The sequence below is a fragment of the Sprattus sprattus genome, assembly GCF_963457725.1.
Source record: "Sprattus sprattus genome assembly, chromosome: 4".
NCBI lineage: Eukaryota > Metazoa > Chordata > Actinopteri > Clupeiformes > Clupeidae > Sprattus > Sprattus sprattus.
Genome location: NC_137923.1, coordinates 37,279,846 through 37,294,050, shown reverse-complemented (window position 1 = coordinate 37,294,050; position 14,205 = coordinate 37,279,846). Strand labels below are relative to the sequence as shown.

Sequence of the window (14,205 nt, the reverse complement as noted above, 5' to 3'; positions counted from 1 at the left end):
GGTAATGTTATGTCTTCATAATTTCCTTCTTAAAGATGGAGGAGGATCGAAAAAAGAGAGGGTGTAAACGAAAAATAACTGATTATTTCCAAGGGTAAGAATTTGTCTGGAAATGGTGCCTAAACAGTCATTCTTTTTAGATTTTCTTTTAAAATCAAGCAATTGATAGTCTAAGAAGTCTACCAAGCATTGTTGCTATGTCATGTTTTGATAATTCATTTAACAGTAAAATGTTTTTAATTTAATAACTGAAGTCTGCAGTGTTGTTTATTAATGGCTGTGTGAGTGGACAGTCCAGGCCATGGAACTAAGTAGGCACTGTGTAAAATGCTATGAGTTTCAAATCTAAATGTCAGCACTAATTGTTCATTTCCAGCTGGCCATCCCCAAAATGCACCAGAATAGGCTACAGGAAATCATATTTACCAAACTCAAAAATTTCTCATGGAACCAAATAGGGGCCCAAAGGCTCATGATCCATCCCTGGTTTAGGTCTTTGGTTAGACCTCCTTATATCACTGTGATTAAAAAATTTCAACGCCGCCGCCACCAGATCCACCAAATACCCCCCGGCACGGCCGCCGCCAGATCCACCAAATACCCCCCCGCCGCCGCCACCACACCGGAAAATAGAGTAGCCCCACCTACCAAATCCCACTTTAACCACTGCTAACAACATCAACGTGGATCCGCATCGTGCACAGGCAGTGTAGTGGCTTAAAGTTCCCTTCTTTCTATCAGCATATAGTTCTTAATATTTTCTTTGGATAACCACTCCCAGATGGAAAGAAAACGAGTCTACGCGTGGATGTGTTTCAACAATGGTAGAAAACTGTGTTTGCTCCGTCTTTTACTGAACTCATAATTATTTGACAGTGGTATTAGTTACAGTTGAGACACCCGAAATAACTTGCATGCGCAGCAATCCTGAGACGTGATTTTTAGTTTGCACATGAATACTAACGTCTTCTTTGATCCCAGGAAATTTGAGCACACAACCCATCTCCCTTACGGAGATATTGGCGAAAGTTGTTTTACCTACTTCATTGCAAACGTCTAGTTTTGCAAACGTGTCTAGTTTTCGTGCAGTAGTGAATAGAGTCTCAGTCTACTACACCATACATAGCATATCATGTTAGTAGAAAAAAAAAGTTAAAAACATGTAATCTACTTCGGCAGCGGAGCATTTTACTCCCCCGTAATCTCTCTACAAACTTCCATATAGACGCGGGATCAGCAGAGGAAAATCTACTTTCCTTTTGGGAGAAACCAGGCCAGTCGTTCCCACGACTACAGCACCTTGCAAAACAAATTATATGCGTTCCAGCAACAGGTGCTGCGAGTGAGCGCTCCTTCAGTGCAGCAGGGCGCGTTATAGAAGCCAGGCGCTCTCGCCTGAATCCTGACACTGTAGATGCTATTTTATTCCTGCATAGTGCTAAGACAAATTCTAAATAGAACGAAGGTTAGGCATATCAGCAGAGGTATATTTTGGTTACATTAGGATGGCTACGTTTATAGCTTGCGTTTTGGGCGCACCACAATGCCAAGAAGTTTGGCGCGACTGTAATGGCATATTTCATTGTGGGGGTGATTGATAGCTTAAGGCTTACGAGACACTGTGTTTTCCGATGTTTTACTGAGTCCACTCTGTCTTTATCACACACACACACACACACACACACACACACACACACACACACACACACACACACACACACACACACACACACACACACACACACACACACACACACACACACACACACACACACACTAACGGAAGCAAAAAGGTTTAAATTAAGTGACGATCCCTCAAATGTCGCGTCTCCCGCAAACCTGCAAGCTATGAGTCAGCTGTCAGTATTGGAAGAAGCCTTAACGTCTCGAAGATGAAACTGCCTGGGTTATTTTGTTTCGTTAGGCTATTAGTTATATTTTAAAACAGCCAGTCATTGTAGCCTACCACTCGTGGAATAAGGAATTTCAAAGAGATGATGGAGTGATTTGACTCAGAAGTGACATTGGGCATTGGCAGCGCAAGATGTTCAGAACAAGTTAAACTTCTAGCTCAGTAACATCAACAGCTAAGAAAGAAGGTAAGTAAAATAGTCTGAAAACTTTGATTTGCAAGGGAAGCAGGCAAGTGTTGGGGTTGTTACAGTATATAGCTAGTCTGGGAAGTCCCGCCCCACTTCTTCCGGCCAAATTGATTTTGCCTCAGAACTGGGTCTGGCCAAGTATGGATACCCGTTCATTTCAAGATTTCCACAATCCTTGGAGCCAATCACAAACTGGCTTTTGGCTACCTGGCGCGCCATTGGCGGATTTAAAATAACCACGTCTACGTAGCAAACGCGACGGCCAAGAAGGTTTGAAAACATTGGACATGGAGGCCGCCAAACCTCAGCAAAACTTCGATACTGCTCTCGCGGCTGTCTTGGATGATTTCAAAGGCAAGTTTTCTTTGAAAACAGAACAGAAACTTGCCCTGGAACAATTCATACATAAAAAATATGTGTTTGCTTTATTACCGATCGTTGTATCGTTGTGTAGTATCGTTGGTCTGATTGGTTAAAGGCGTGTCCAATTACGTGAGTGAAGTGGATCGCTGATGATAGTTGGCCAGACTAACTGAGCAAATGCAATGCAGTGAAGGGGCAGGGAATTCCCAGACAAGTATATAGCCTACAATGTGGTGAAATTTCGGAATTAATAGGCTCGAGTGGCGTTTCCTAAATATGCTTTCTTTCATTTTACAAAAAACAGTAGGCTATATTACCATATTAAAATGGTGTACCAAATTGCGTTTTATTACTGATAAAAAATGTAGGCCTACTAGCCTATTGGATCAGTCTCCTTTCAAGAACAGGCAAGAACTTTCTAGCCTCTAACTTTCTAGCCTCCTGTCACCGTCTCCCCCCAGTCACGCACCGACTCCCCCATGACACATCGGCTTGATTTGACACGCCCTTTTCTGAGCCGAACGATCGTGGTAAACCACCTCTCTCGAAAGGCTCAGACGATCGGCGGAAAAACGAACAGTTCACATCTAGACCCCTTATACATGAGGCAATTGTAACAAGTTCGCGAGTTTCTATCGGTGCAGAGGCGATGTAACAGCTTTACATTGACGCATGTATAAGGGGCTACTGTTATAAAGACGCCTGTGCTGGCTGCTATTTAAAGAACCACGTGACTTGATGTAGTGTCACAATTACGCCACCCAGCAGTGACCACATTTCCAGCTGTTGACCCTTTGAGCTCCACGAGGTCACCTCAGGTACCTATCAGTCCACAATGCAATACCAGACACACCATGATCCCACTATGCAACTCAAACATGCCACAAAACCCTCTGCCTAAGCAGACTGGTATGGAGTTCCTCACAAAGTTAATCAATACACCACAGACTCCATTCAGTGCATAGCTAATCACTCTGCACAAGTTTAAATAAACAGAGAGTGAATCATTCCTGGGAGACTAGCAGAGGAGTCACCCTGATACACTGCATGCGTTGTTAGCTTTAGCTTCCACATTGCAAGCAGACTTTTTTAGGTCCACATTTAGGTACAGGCTCCACCTGTCAATTGTTCCCCAACTCCAGACTTTTCTCTGGGATCATAGTTTATGGTTGTGTCTGGTTGTATTTGTCTAGCAAACTACTGAGTTTGTGACAACAAATAACATTTTGAGACCAAATTTTAAATATCTTGTTAACAGTGTTGTTTTCTTTTCTTTTGTTTTCAGTGCATTAGTGAATGAATACGGAAAGAAATTTGCCATCCCCTGAGTAGGGGAACCTCATTAATCATTGAATGGGAGCAGTCGGTGATTTCACCCTTTGCTGAAATCCAACTCGACATTCTAATGGAGACATGCCCAGCACATGGGGTTGGGTGTTGGCACTTTAACAACCTTCAGCTCTCTATTACTATGTATCTCTCTCTCTCTCTTTCTCTCTCTCTCTCTCTCTCTCTCTTTCTCATCCTCCATTTCTCTCTCATACCCCATATTACTCCCTTTTAGTCGGCCCCCTACTATGTAGGCGACACCCAGACACAAACACACCCCCCTCCCCTCTGTTTTTTTCTGTCTGACCTTCTTTCAGTCCCTTTGCCTTTTTCCTTTTCTGGGAGGGGGGGGAGTTCTGCATTTAAGTCTGACATTGTCACACCTTCCTCTCTGTCCGCACACTGTTAACAGTCTTTCATTCGCCTTTTGCAGTAATTATTCGTTTCCCTGCATCTTTTCAAGGTTCAAAGCGGCCTTTGTGTTCCCCCCTCCCTTCTTTGTTGGTGCTTTATGCTGTGCAAAGCTTCTGATGGTGGAGTCAGCCACTGGGTTGAGTAGAACAGACCTGCTGTGGCCACCACATTAGTATCCGGCCAAAAAGGGGGCCAGAGGATCAATCAGCGTGGACACTTCGTCCCTCCGAGGAGGAGGAGGAGGACCGCCGCATGGCTTTCCCATCCCTCCTCGCCTGTCTCTCCCTAGTCTACCACGATTTTGTGGCTGTCTCTCTTTGTCTTGCTGCTCTGTTTTATCTTTTCTTTTTCTCAAACACACACACAGAAAAAAAAGGATCAGTAGGAATCTGCAACTGTGGAATGTGAGGCTGCATCGCTCTGAAGTTGCCAAATCTGGGTCAAACATCTATTTGAAGTATTTCAGTGCTGTACTCAAATATACTTGAGAGGAGCGCTGTTAGTACAGGAGAGCATGATCAGATGCACCTTTATTTAGGGTGACCGAATGCAATAGATCTTAACAAGCCTTCTCCTCAAAACGACACAATCTCCTTGAGCAGACTAATTGGAAACGTGATATTTTGGGTTTATAATCCTTGCTGTTTTTTGTGTATTAGGAAAAGGTTGTTTAATATGCAGCCTGTGTGTGTGTGTGTGTTTGTGTGTGTCCTTCTGTCTGTCATCTCAGCTATGGCATTGATGCTCTTGTTCTGTTGCCAAGCATTGCCTCATGGAAACGGTATCTCTAAAACTGTGTGCAACACAACCCAACCTCACTATGTGACTTATATAGTCACTAATTTATAGTTTCTCAATTAGTTCTTAGAAATGTGACATACAGTACGTGTTGGAACATGGTAATTGTGAGCAATTTGAACAGTTGGCAAGAAGGAATATACATGCTTTTTTGATTCAAATATAATTTCGAGGTAATTGAGAACAAATAAGCTTTTGTGAAAATTTATATTTTATCACCAAGACAAATGATGTGTCCTGGACTGTGTTGCCACAGATTCTCAGTAGGATTTTGATCAGGGCCTTGACTAGCTGCTGAGTCATTCTAGAATGACCATGTTACTGTTTTTGAGGCATGCCAGTGTTGCTTCAGCTTGTTCCTTGGGTCATTGTTCAACTGGTAAGCCATTCCTCTCCCTAGCCTCAGTTTTAGAACAGATTGCAACAGGTTTTCTTGGGATACTGTGTATCACAACGCACATAGTGCTTTCAGGATTGGCCAAAAAGCTCTATCTTGATCTCAGATGTCCATAAACATGCTTTAATGTGGATCTTATAAAACTATATATTTTTTTGCGAACTTTCAATAGTCTAGTTTCATTGATAGCTCTATAGATTGTGGACTCTACACCAGCGCCCCAATTCCAGTCACTGAACTTTGTAGATTGTTCAAGGTGATGTGTGGACATTGGGGCCTCAGTCACCAGTTAACATCTTCCCTGGATGCTTGGTTCGGGGGACAGGCTTTTCTACAAAGCATCTGGGTGGTGTGATGCAACTTCCACTTTATCATATAGATCCAATGGTTTTTAGTTGGACATCAAATCACTTGGATCCTTTCTTGGAGTCTTTTCCTAACTTAAGCATTTGAATCACCTTGTCCCTTTAGTTTTTATTCCGTTTCACAACCTGGCTAATGACCCTTAGAAGAAGTGATTTAGTACCTGATTATGATCAGTTATGGTAAAATAAGAGGCACCTCTGTATTATTTGTGAATAATTTGTCAACTGCTTTAATCTGGAACTCAAACGCGCAGGGATTTACATACTTAAGTACCGTAGTAGGAAAGTAGCATATTTCAGTTTCTAATATATCTATTTAAAATATAACTTATTTTGCCTTCAAAATGATACTACAGTATAAATGTATTTTTAAATACAGCATATGCTGATTAGGAAACTATGCGTATGTGTTGTTTGAAATTGTGAAAATTATGATCTTCAGGAGGTTAAATGCTTTTGCAAGCCACAATACTGTATGTCTACTGCGAACATGTACCTACCCTTTGTGGAGGCTGGGGGCAAAGCACCCATCATGGTCCCATTCCCAGTTTGCCTCTCATCTCCCTCATCTTGTACACAAAACACATGTTACTCTTGATATCTTGCAAGCATAAAAGCATGTTGGGATGCAGGTTTCTCTGTAGTTCTGAAAAATATAAAAGTTGTGTGAAATTAAAGGTTTGACGAGGTTATCTAACCAATTGCCATGCTTTTCCAGATGTTGATGATAGAGATTCCCCCAAGCACAAGAGTGGTGTGAAAATTAGGAAAGGCTGGAATTTCATAGAATGGAAGCATCACTAAGATGAAGGATACCAATCTGTCAAGCAATTTGGCATCCTCATCCTCACATGTTCAGATGGGCTAAGTGTAGTGATACATTTAGCTATGGCCCATCCTGTTGTAAAGCAACACATCCTTCTATACAGGGCTCAGATGATCCGAGATGACCCCATCAATCCAGGTACAATAAGAGGGTGGCAATTATTTCCCACCTCACAGGAGGATATGGCATCTCCACGGAGCGAGTGGCTCGCTGTGCACCCGTTCACGCTGGTCTCCTTCCTTAAACCCAGTGGGAGCCTCCCCCCACCTGATCATCTTGCCCGGTAATTGCAGGTTCCTGAAATGGCCTCCCTGCAATTGCAGAAATCTCCCCGTAGGACCATGAAAATGTCCTATTATCCCCCCCACAGCCTATAAACCCACTGCTGCACCTACTTAGTAAATACTCAATCCGCTGAAGGCCTCAGACTGCAGAAGCGGATACCTTGGGTGTGGTGCAAGCCCTTTTTGAACCACAGGTAATTTCCTATTGATGCAATTTCATGTTGTCATGGAAATGCTAATAAAAGATATCCATTATCTATTAGAGGCAAAACATCTGATCGTGCTGGCAAACGAGGTCTAACGGGTAGAACTCAATATTGTAGGTTCTGCTCATATAGATAACGACTGTCATTAGCAATGCAACAGTATGTGAAAATGTATTCATTCTATTTATTGTACATTAATTATACTGTTTAATCGAGTCTGTCAATTTCTAGGCCTAATGACAAGGTAACAAATGAATGCTTTGACACCGGTGCATCATTTAAAGTTTTACAAAATATCACTTTCAAAAAGGGATCCAAAGTAGGTTTACAAAACTAGAAATATAGGAACCTTGTCTTGTGCCATCTTACAAGATCAGAGTGCCCTCTGTTGGACTACTGCTAGAACTGCCTGCAGCAACAATAACAGCAGCATTATAAACCCAAAACCCCATCAGATCCTGATGTTTGTATATAGTGCCTCCCTTCCTCCTGTGAGGTTATAATCACAGGACAGCTCACTGATTCTTATGCATCATTAGAAAACAAACAGCCGTTTACTTCCACAGGGGAAAAGCTGGAGTCACCTTCATACGTGCTCTCTTCCACTGCTACTAGATTGACACTTAACTCGCCAGACTAGCAGCAGATGAGAGCGTACAATTACTCTGGAAAGGGCGCCACTTGAAGCCAAATCAAGGTTTTAAAGAAATAATCAATCATGCATGCAAGTCCTGCTGTTTGAAATTGCCCTTTTTCCATCAGCTTGAAGACAAAAATAACGATCTTAGTTGTTTAAAAGATTTATTTAAGTGTAAAATGTTCATTAATTGAAAGCAGCTACTGACACCACGGGGAACAACAGGATTCACATATATATGGTCAAGATGCAGAGAAGATCAGTTAAATATAAAGAGGGAAAAACAAAGACATGACAAAGAAAAAAGAGCAACAAGCCGTAACTACAGTTACTCAGACACAGGCATCAGAACAGACACAAAGTGGCCGCATCATATGAACAGTATAATTAATTGATGGATTAAAAACATGGGGAGGGGGAATGGTGGGTGGTCACTGGGTCATGCAGGCTCTTTACAAAAGACATAGTGCATCTGTCCAGCAGAGGTCCCTTTCCTATGAGTGGCGTCAGGCTTGCAGTTCATCCCCTCTTCAGCATTCGCCTTTAGTGCTCGTGGGGCGTCACAAAGTTGGGGGGATCGGACGACGGAACAGCAGGATATGCGGTTCTAGATGCAGGGAGAATTGGGAAGGTTTTACTTCAGGACCATGTACACACACACACACACACACAGCACATAGTGACATAATGGAACAGTGGAAATGCACTATTCTCAAATACAAGGGGGAAAAAAGGGAGGTTTCATGTGACTGCCATAAACTGCCTTTTACCAGTCTTTCCAAATTTAAGAGGATCGGTCACTCCTGTGCTAGAGAAGCAACATCATGGTGGGTTGTTTTCAATTCTTAGGTAAAACGAATAAGTATTTGTTTTACTGCGTAATTGTAAATCACTCTGGGGGGCTGTGAACAGTCAAAATAAACTTTCTTACAAATACAAACTAGGGCCATGGTTTCTCAATTATAACCCATTACATAAGAACATTTTAGTCATCCAATAAACTGACTATTTAGACAAGGGGGAAATTGTGTGTAAGCATTTCACTTCCAATGTAAAAGCAAATTTTTTATTTTTTTTAAATCTCTACACGGCACAGTTGAACTTAAATATCCACAAAGGAAAGCGGCTATGCCGTTCCTGTGCAGGCAGTCACATTCAGGTTCAATTCAGATCTCCGTATGGAGTGACATAAGTCATGCTAACTGTTTAGGCCTAGGAAAACAAAATGTTGCGTTTCCTGTGTCCCGACCGACCCTAGCCTTTTTTTGGGGGTGGGCCGCTGGCAAGGGACATAAATGACACCAGGATCTAATTAATCGGGGGTTTCACAGTTTCTTTAAAATCCCGTCCCGCAAAAACAATCTGAATTTGACAACAATCCTAATATTAAGGCCTATAAAGCAAACGTGCACTGCCCTTATTGTGTTTTAAAGGAACAGGCTATTCTGCCGTTTGAAAGTTATTAAAGGACACGCATATGCTGCATTTTAAATAAAGCGCAAACCGTCGTTTACAAACAAGGAGTGAACTGAGTGAGAAGGATAGAACATGGCCAAGCAGACTTTTTTTTAAGAGGCCAAACGCAACTGATTAGGGTGAACCGTCTGACGAGGATGAACCTAATACCTGCAGCGTTGCGTCTGAGCGTGTTTCATTTCATTCTACTGTCTATGCTAGGGGTGTCACGATACCAAAAATTCAGTAGTCGGTACCAATACCAGTAAAATAACACGATTCTCGATACCAATTTCGATACCACGGTAAAAAAAAGAGGATTTTCCAAGATTCCATGTACTTGAACTTGAAACATGAACTTCTTTATTAAAATATGTGAAAATAGCAAAATGTCATAAGACATACAAAACATGTGCAATATAGCCTAACACAAAATAACAAAGTGCAATGGTTAATAATTGGGTAATCGTGTTTTGTCAAACCAATTGCATATTTATGTGTAACTATATTAAACTAGGACATTCTGTGAATTTCCCTAGTTTAGTCATGATACTTGCAAGATACTACATGCTCTCTTTCTCTCTCTATCTAATTCTAACCAAGGTAGGCTATGGGCTGACGTTAAAACTACAGCATAGCTTACCTAAACTACGTTCATAACATAAGCCATTGTAACACACGTGCCCATCATTTTAAACATCATGTAACGTGCATTTCAGTATGACAGATTTAAAAAAAACTGAGAAACTGCATTATTTGGATGTTGTTAATATGAATCAGAACTATCCTTGAGTTATTTAAACAAATACAGATGACTGTCTTTCAGGTGCTTTGCTATATTGAAAGTAGCCTACTATCTCCCTTGGTCTGAAGAACAGGTAGGATCGTTTGCATTATGTTCAAAAGTAGGGTGACTAGACATCCTGTTTTACCCGAACATGTCCTCTTTTCGAGACCTAAAAAATGCGTCCAGCAGGGATTCCAAAAGCGGATTTAGTCTCGTCGGATATTTGTGTTTCTCTGGGTGTTCATAAACTAATATTATGTCTTTTGGAAAGGGTATCTCCGTTACATTCCACCTTTTTTGCGCGTGCTCTCATTGGTTGACCGCCTTCCCAGTGTTGCCAGATATAATACTTATTCTCCAAAATGAGCCCGATACGATACGCCATTTCCAGTCTGGCAACACTTCACACCTGGCCGCCTCCAATAGTCTCATCGTTTACAATAGTAAATGGCAGATCATCTGCGTGTGAAAAAAGTAAAAACTTCGACTGGAACACCGAAGCGTATACTGCCCCCGTCAGTTCCAGAAGAAGCGCAGCACCGATTCTAACAGCTTGCACTGGAGGTACCTGCGGTACCTACGGTGCTTCAAAAAAATGGGTATCGTCTGTGTTTTTTTATTTTAGTACTGAAAGGTACCGTAAGTATCGGTTCTCGTGACATCCCTAGTCTATGCCTGTGCGTGAGTGCGCGGAGGTTGCGTAGAGACCGAGAGCGGTATTGCAGACAGATAGAGATTTTGAAAAATTATAGCTCGCAACATATTGAAAAAAAGCAATTTTTTTGGGAGCTGTGAACTTATTTCAAAATGTTGAATTATGAACTGAACTAGCCTAGTTCATGTAGAAAGTAAACTTTTCAAACACTGAATACCTGAAGCCCTAGATGTTCGAACAGCTTCACCAGAGAAAAGGCTGAAGTGTCGGGCGTTTATGTCGGAATGGAGTGACACATCCCCTTGGCTGAGGTGCGAGGTAATTGATGGTAACAGTAAAATGTTCTGTTAGCCCTGTGAAAATGCAGGACGACGCAACGGATTCACAAGAGGGTCCAATAATTTTAGAATCTCTGCTATCATCGAACATAGTTAGCAGGTTGCAATTAAAGGCCACTTATTGACTCGCATCAAACATTTATGGTTTGTTTCTCCATTGTAAACTTAGGCAAATAAACATGTTGCATTGTAAACAACCTGATTATGTAAATCTTTAAGCTACGCATGCCGTCATAGATAGATATTTGACCGGCTTATCATTAAAATAAACCATTATGAAACTGAATAAACCATTATGCACAAAATTAAAGTATGACATTGAAAAAATAAATGTCCTCATGTATTTCAGTTTTACTCTGTTAAACTGTATTGTATCACTAGAGTTTTGGCCAAAGTCTTAAAAAAATAATAATAATAAACCCACCTACCCTAATTTTTTCAGGGCTGAAACAGGAAACACAACATTTTTTTCCCTAGGCCTTACCGTCATTTAAATGGTTTTGTTGTCTAGCCTTTTGGAAAAGCCATTAACTCTGTAAGCACAGATTTTTACTAATTATTTAATTTGGCCTCCATATGTTGAGTGTGGATACTTGTTGGGGGTAGATCCCTTTTCTGTTGTTTACAGGATATTGATAAACAAATCTTTTCCAACGTCGCTTCCATTCCATGTGTATAGGTCAGCGATGACATCATTGCTAGATAAGTAACCAAACTGGACTAGAAAAAACTAAAGGGTGATGAGATGATCTGTTTGGCTGTGAAAGCCCTGACAAGGAGTTCAAAAACATTGCACTGAAATTCAGCGTTCTTTCAGGGCAGGCTCCGATAAGCCTTCGAATCTACCACATGCGGGATGAGACCTAAACACCCTAAACACAGCTTGGCCTATTGAAAACGGCAACATGAGACCATCGGGTTTCAATACTCATACTGGCCCTCGAGCCAAACTGAAGCCCACTGTGGACACACCTTTCCATCAAAGCAGCACTCACAGCTGGTGCTCAGAGCCACACAACATCTGGCAGCCCTGCACATACAGCTTTAAATGCACCTGATACTCTCTGCAGAGATTGAATGACTAATCTTAGGTTGAGAGAAACACCAAACATTTGGGGCCCTGATTTCATTGACAGGCAACTGAGCAAAGCTTGCCATGCATTAACTAAAGCAAATGTAATCATTTGGCTAAATCATTTTGCTAATTTAATACCATGAGCAAGATCCTAAGTGTAAATGTGGGAGGGTCATCACAATAATCCCACACTCCACACCTTATATTAGCTTTAGTTCAAGTGCTACAGTCTTTGCTTGTTGCCCATAAATGAAATTAGGGCCAATGGACTTTTGAAAACAATTGAGTAGGAGGACATTTCGCCCATACTTTACCAGGGCCATCCATATATCCCAAAGAGATTGGTTCTACTTTTTAAGGAAGACTGCCTGCAAATTTGTATTAATTTATTTTTGATGAGAACGTATATAGATACTTGATTCCTATTCCTACTACCCTGCTGCTTTGACAATTGAATTTCCCTCACAGGATTAATCAAAGTTTATCTATCTATCTAAGTACAATAGTTTTGTCACCAAATGACACTTGCCATAAGGATAGCCATCCTGCCGATTGGGTATCTGTCTGATCCAGATCAGGATATGATTCGAAAATGATTTCACTTCCTACTTCTCTGAAAACTAAAATGAAAAAAATCTAACCGCAATATTTAGCAACCGAACACACAGGCTGGGGGAGAAAAAAAATCTAAATTGCCCAAAATGTGTAACATTCCACCATTTTCTTCCTGACTTACAAGTCATCAAATATCCTTACAGGCATCCTCCACTTGGACTAAAATGAAGTCCTGCTTCCCTATATGAAACCAGGTCTGACTAGAGTTTGACCGCATGCGGTATAAGCAGTGTGTGAGGTCGACGTCAATTCCTACCTGGCTGGTGAGTCATATAGTGTACCCAGCCCTGGCTTTGCTGAACGCCCAGGTTCCTCCACTCCGTCTCGGACATCAAGTGTGTTTTGGGTACCAACTTGGCGATGTCTTTTGGCAGCATGACATGTCTAAACGGAGCGGAGGAGAGAAGCAGATGCGTTAGCTGCGGCAAGGTTTCTGTACAAGATGAAGTTAACGTTATGGTGCCATCCAATAGACACAACGAACTCACCTGTATTCGAATTTTTCGTCGTCGTATTTATCCGAGTAGTAGATTTGCTTGTGCGACATTATGAGTGACGTAAACCTACAGAAATAAAAGTGATAAACATTTAACGGCCGCTGACGTCACCTGTAAGCACCCAAGTACATGTCATTCAATCCAATGTTATGCAATGAAAATACTGAACACTGCCATATTCAAATCAGAAAATGACCGTTAGTTGCTAGCTAAACGACCAACCAAAGTTCAAGTTAATAGTTTAGTGCCAAAGTTTACCGGTTCGTCAATCCTATATTTGCATCTTGACGGTCTGGCTGGCTAGCTAGCTAAAGTTAGCTCGTTTGGTTAGAAAATGTTTCAGACGAGTCTTTCCTGACAGTTTCGAATGCAGTCACGCGAAGCATGGGAAACAATATAGCTGAACGTTAGCTAGCTGTCACACGTATTGTCATACGTGTGGCAGCTAGTAAACGTATTGTTACCTAATTAATAAGCTAACTTACCAGGTTGACTAAAGTTAGCAAGCTAGTTAGGGCTACCCAGCAGGGATTTCTAAGAAGTTAAAAATGATAACGTTAAGCTAGCACCTCTTATTAACACTACGTTAATGTTACAATGCAGAAAACTGGCAAACGATGTTGTTACTTACTTCTTGACGTTAAATGAATCTGACGCTGCTACTTGTTTTTCTTCTGTTGTTTGGATGCCAAGATCCAATTTTCACCTTTCCCTCGCTGGATTGCAAATACAAGCCCGCCCGTTTTCATTCAAAAAGTCTCCTCTCCATAGGACTCTGCCACGTGATGCCAGACATAGCTGTTTTGATTGGAAGAAGAAAAGCAGCTCCTCCCTGTTCGAGCCTGAGAAACGGAGAATCTGTATTATTTCTTAGCACCATACTTTTTCAGGTTGGAATACATAATACATTTGCTATATTAATGGATAACGTAGTAGAGCAAACTAAAATATACAGGAATTGTAAATGGAACAGTAGAGGGGAACCTGTTCTATTTCAATAGCCTTGGTCAAACTCACTTGGGCGACTACAGTTCTGTGGTTTGTAGTTTCATCTTCCCAGAG

General features: G+C 41.4%; 1 protein-coding gene across 1 annotated transcript; it reads right to left on the bottom strand.

Moving 5' to 3' along the window:
• Positions 1–8,195: 8,195 nt before the first annotated feature.
• cks1b (CDC28 protein kinase regulatory subunit 1B) lies at positions 8,196–13,860 on the bottom strand. The gene is made up of 4 exons (XM_080836575.1): positions 13,775–13,860; positions 13,135–13,209; positions 12,903–13,030; positions 8,196–8,328 (listed from the first exon to the last, which is right to left on the bottom strand). The coding sequence occupies exons 2-4, from the start codon at positions 13,191–13,193 to the stop codon at positions 8,282–8,284; spliced, it is 234 nt and encodes a 77-aa protein (XP_080692701.1). The 5' UTR covers positions 13,194–13,209; positions 13,775–13,860; the 3' UTR covers positions 8,196–8,281.
• Positions 13,861–14,205: the final 345 nt, after the last annotated feature.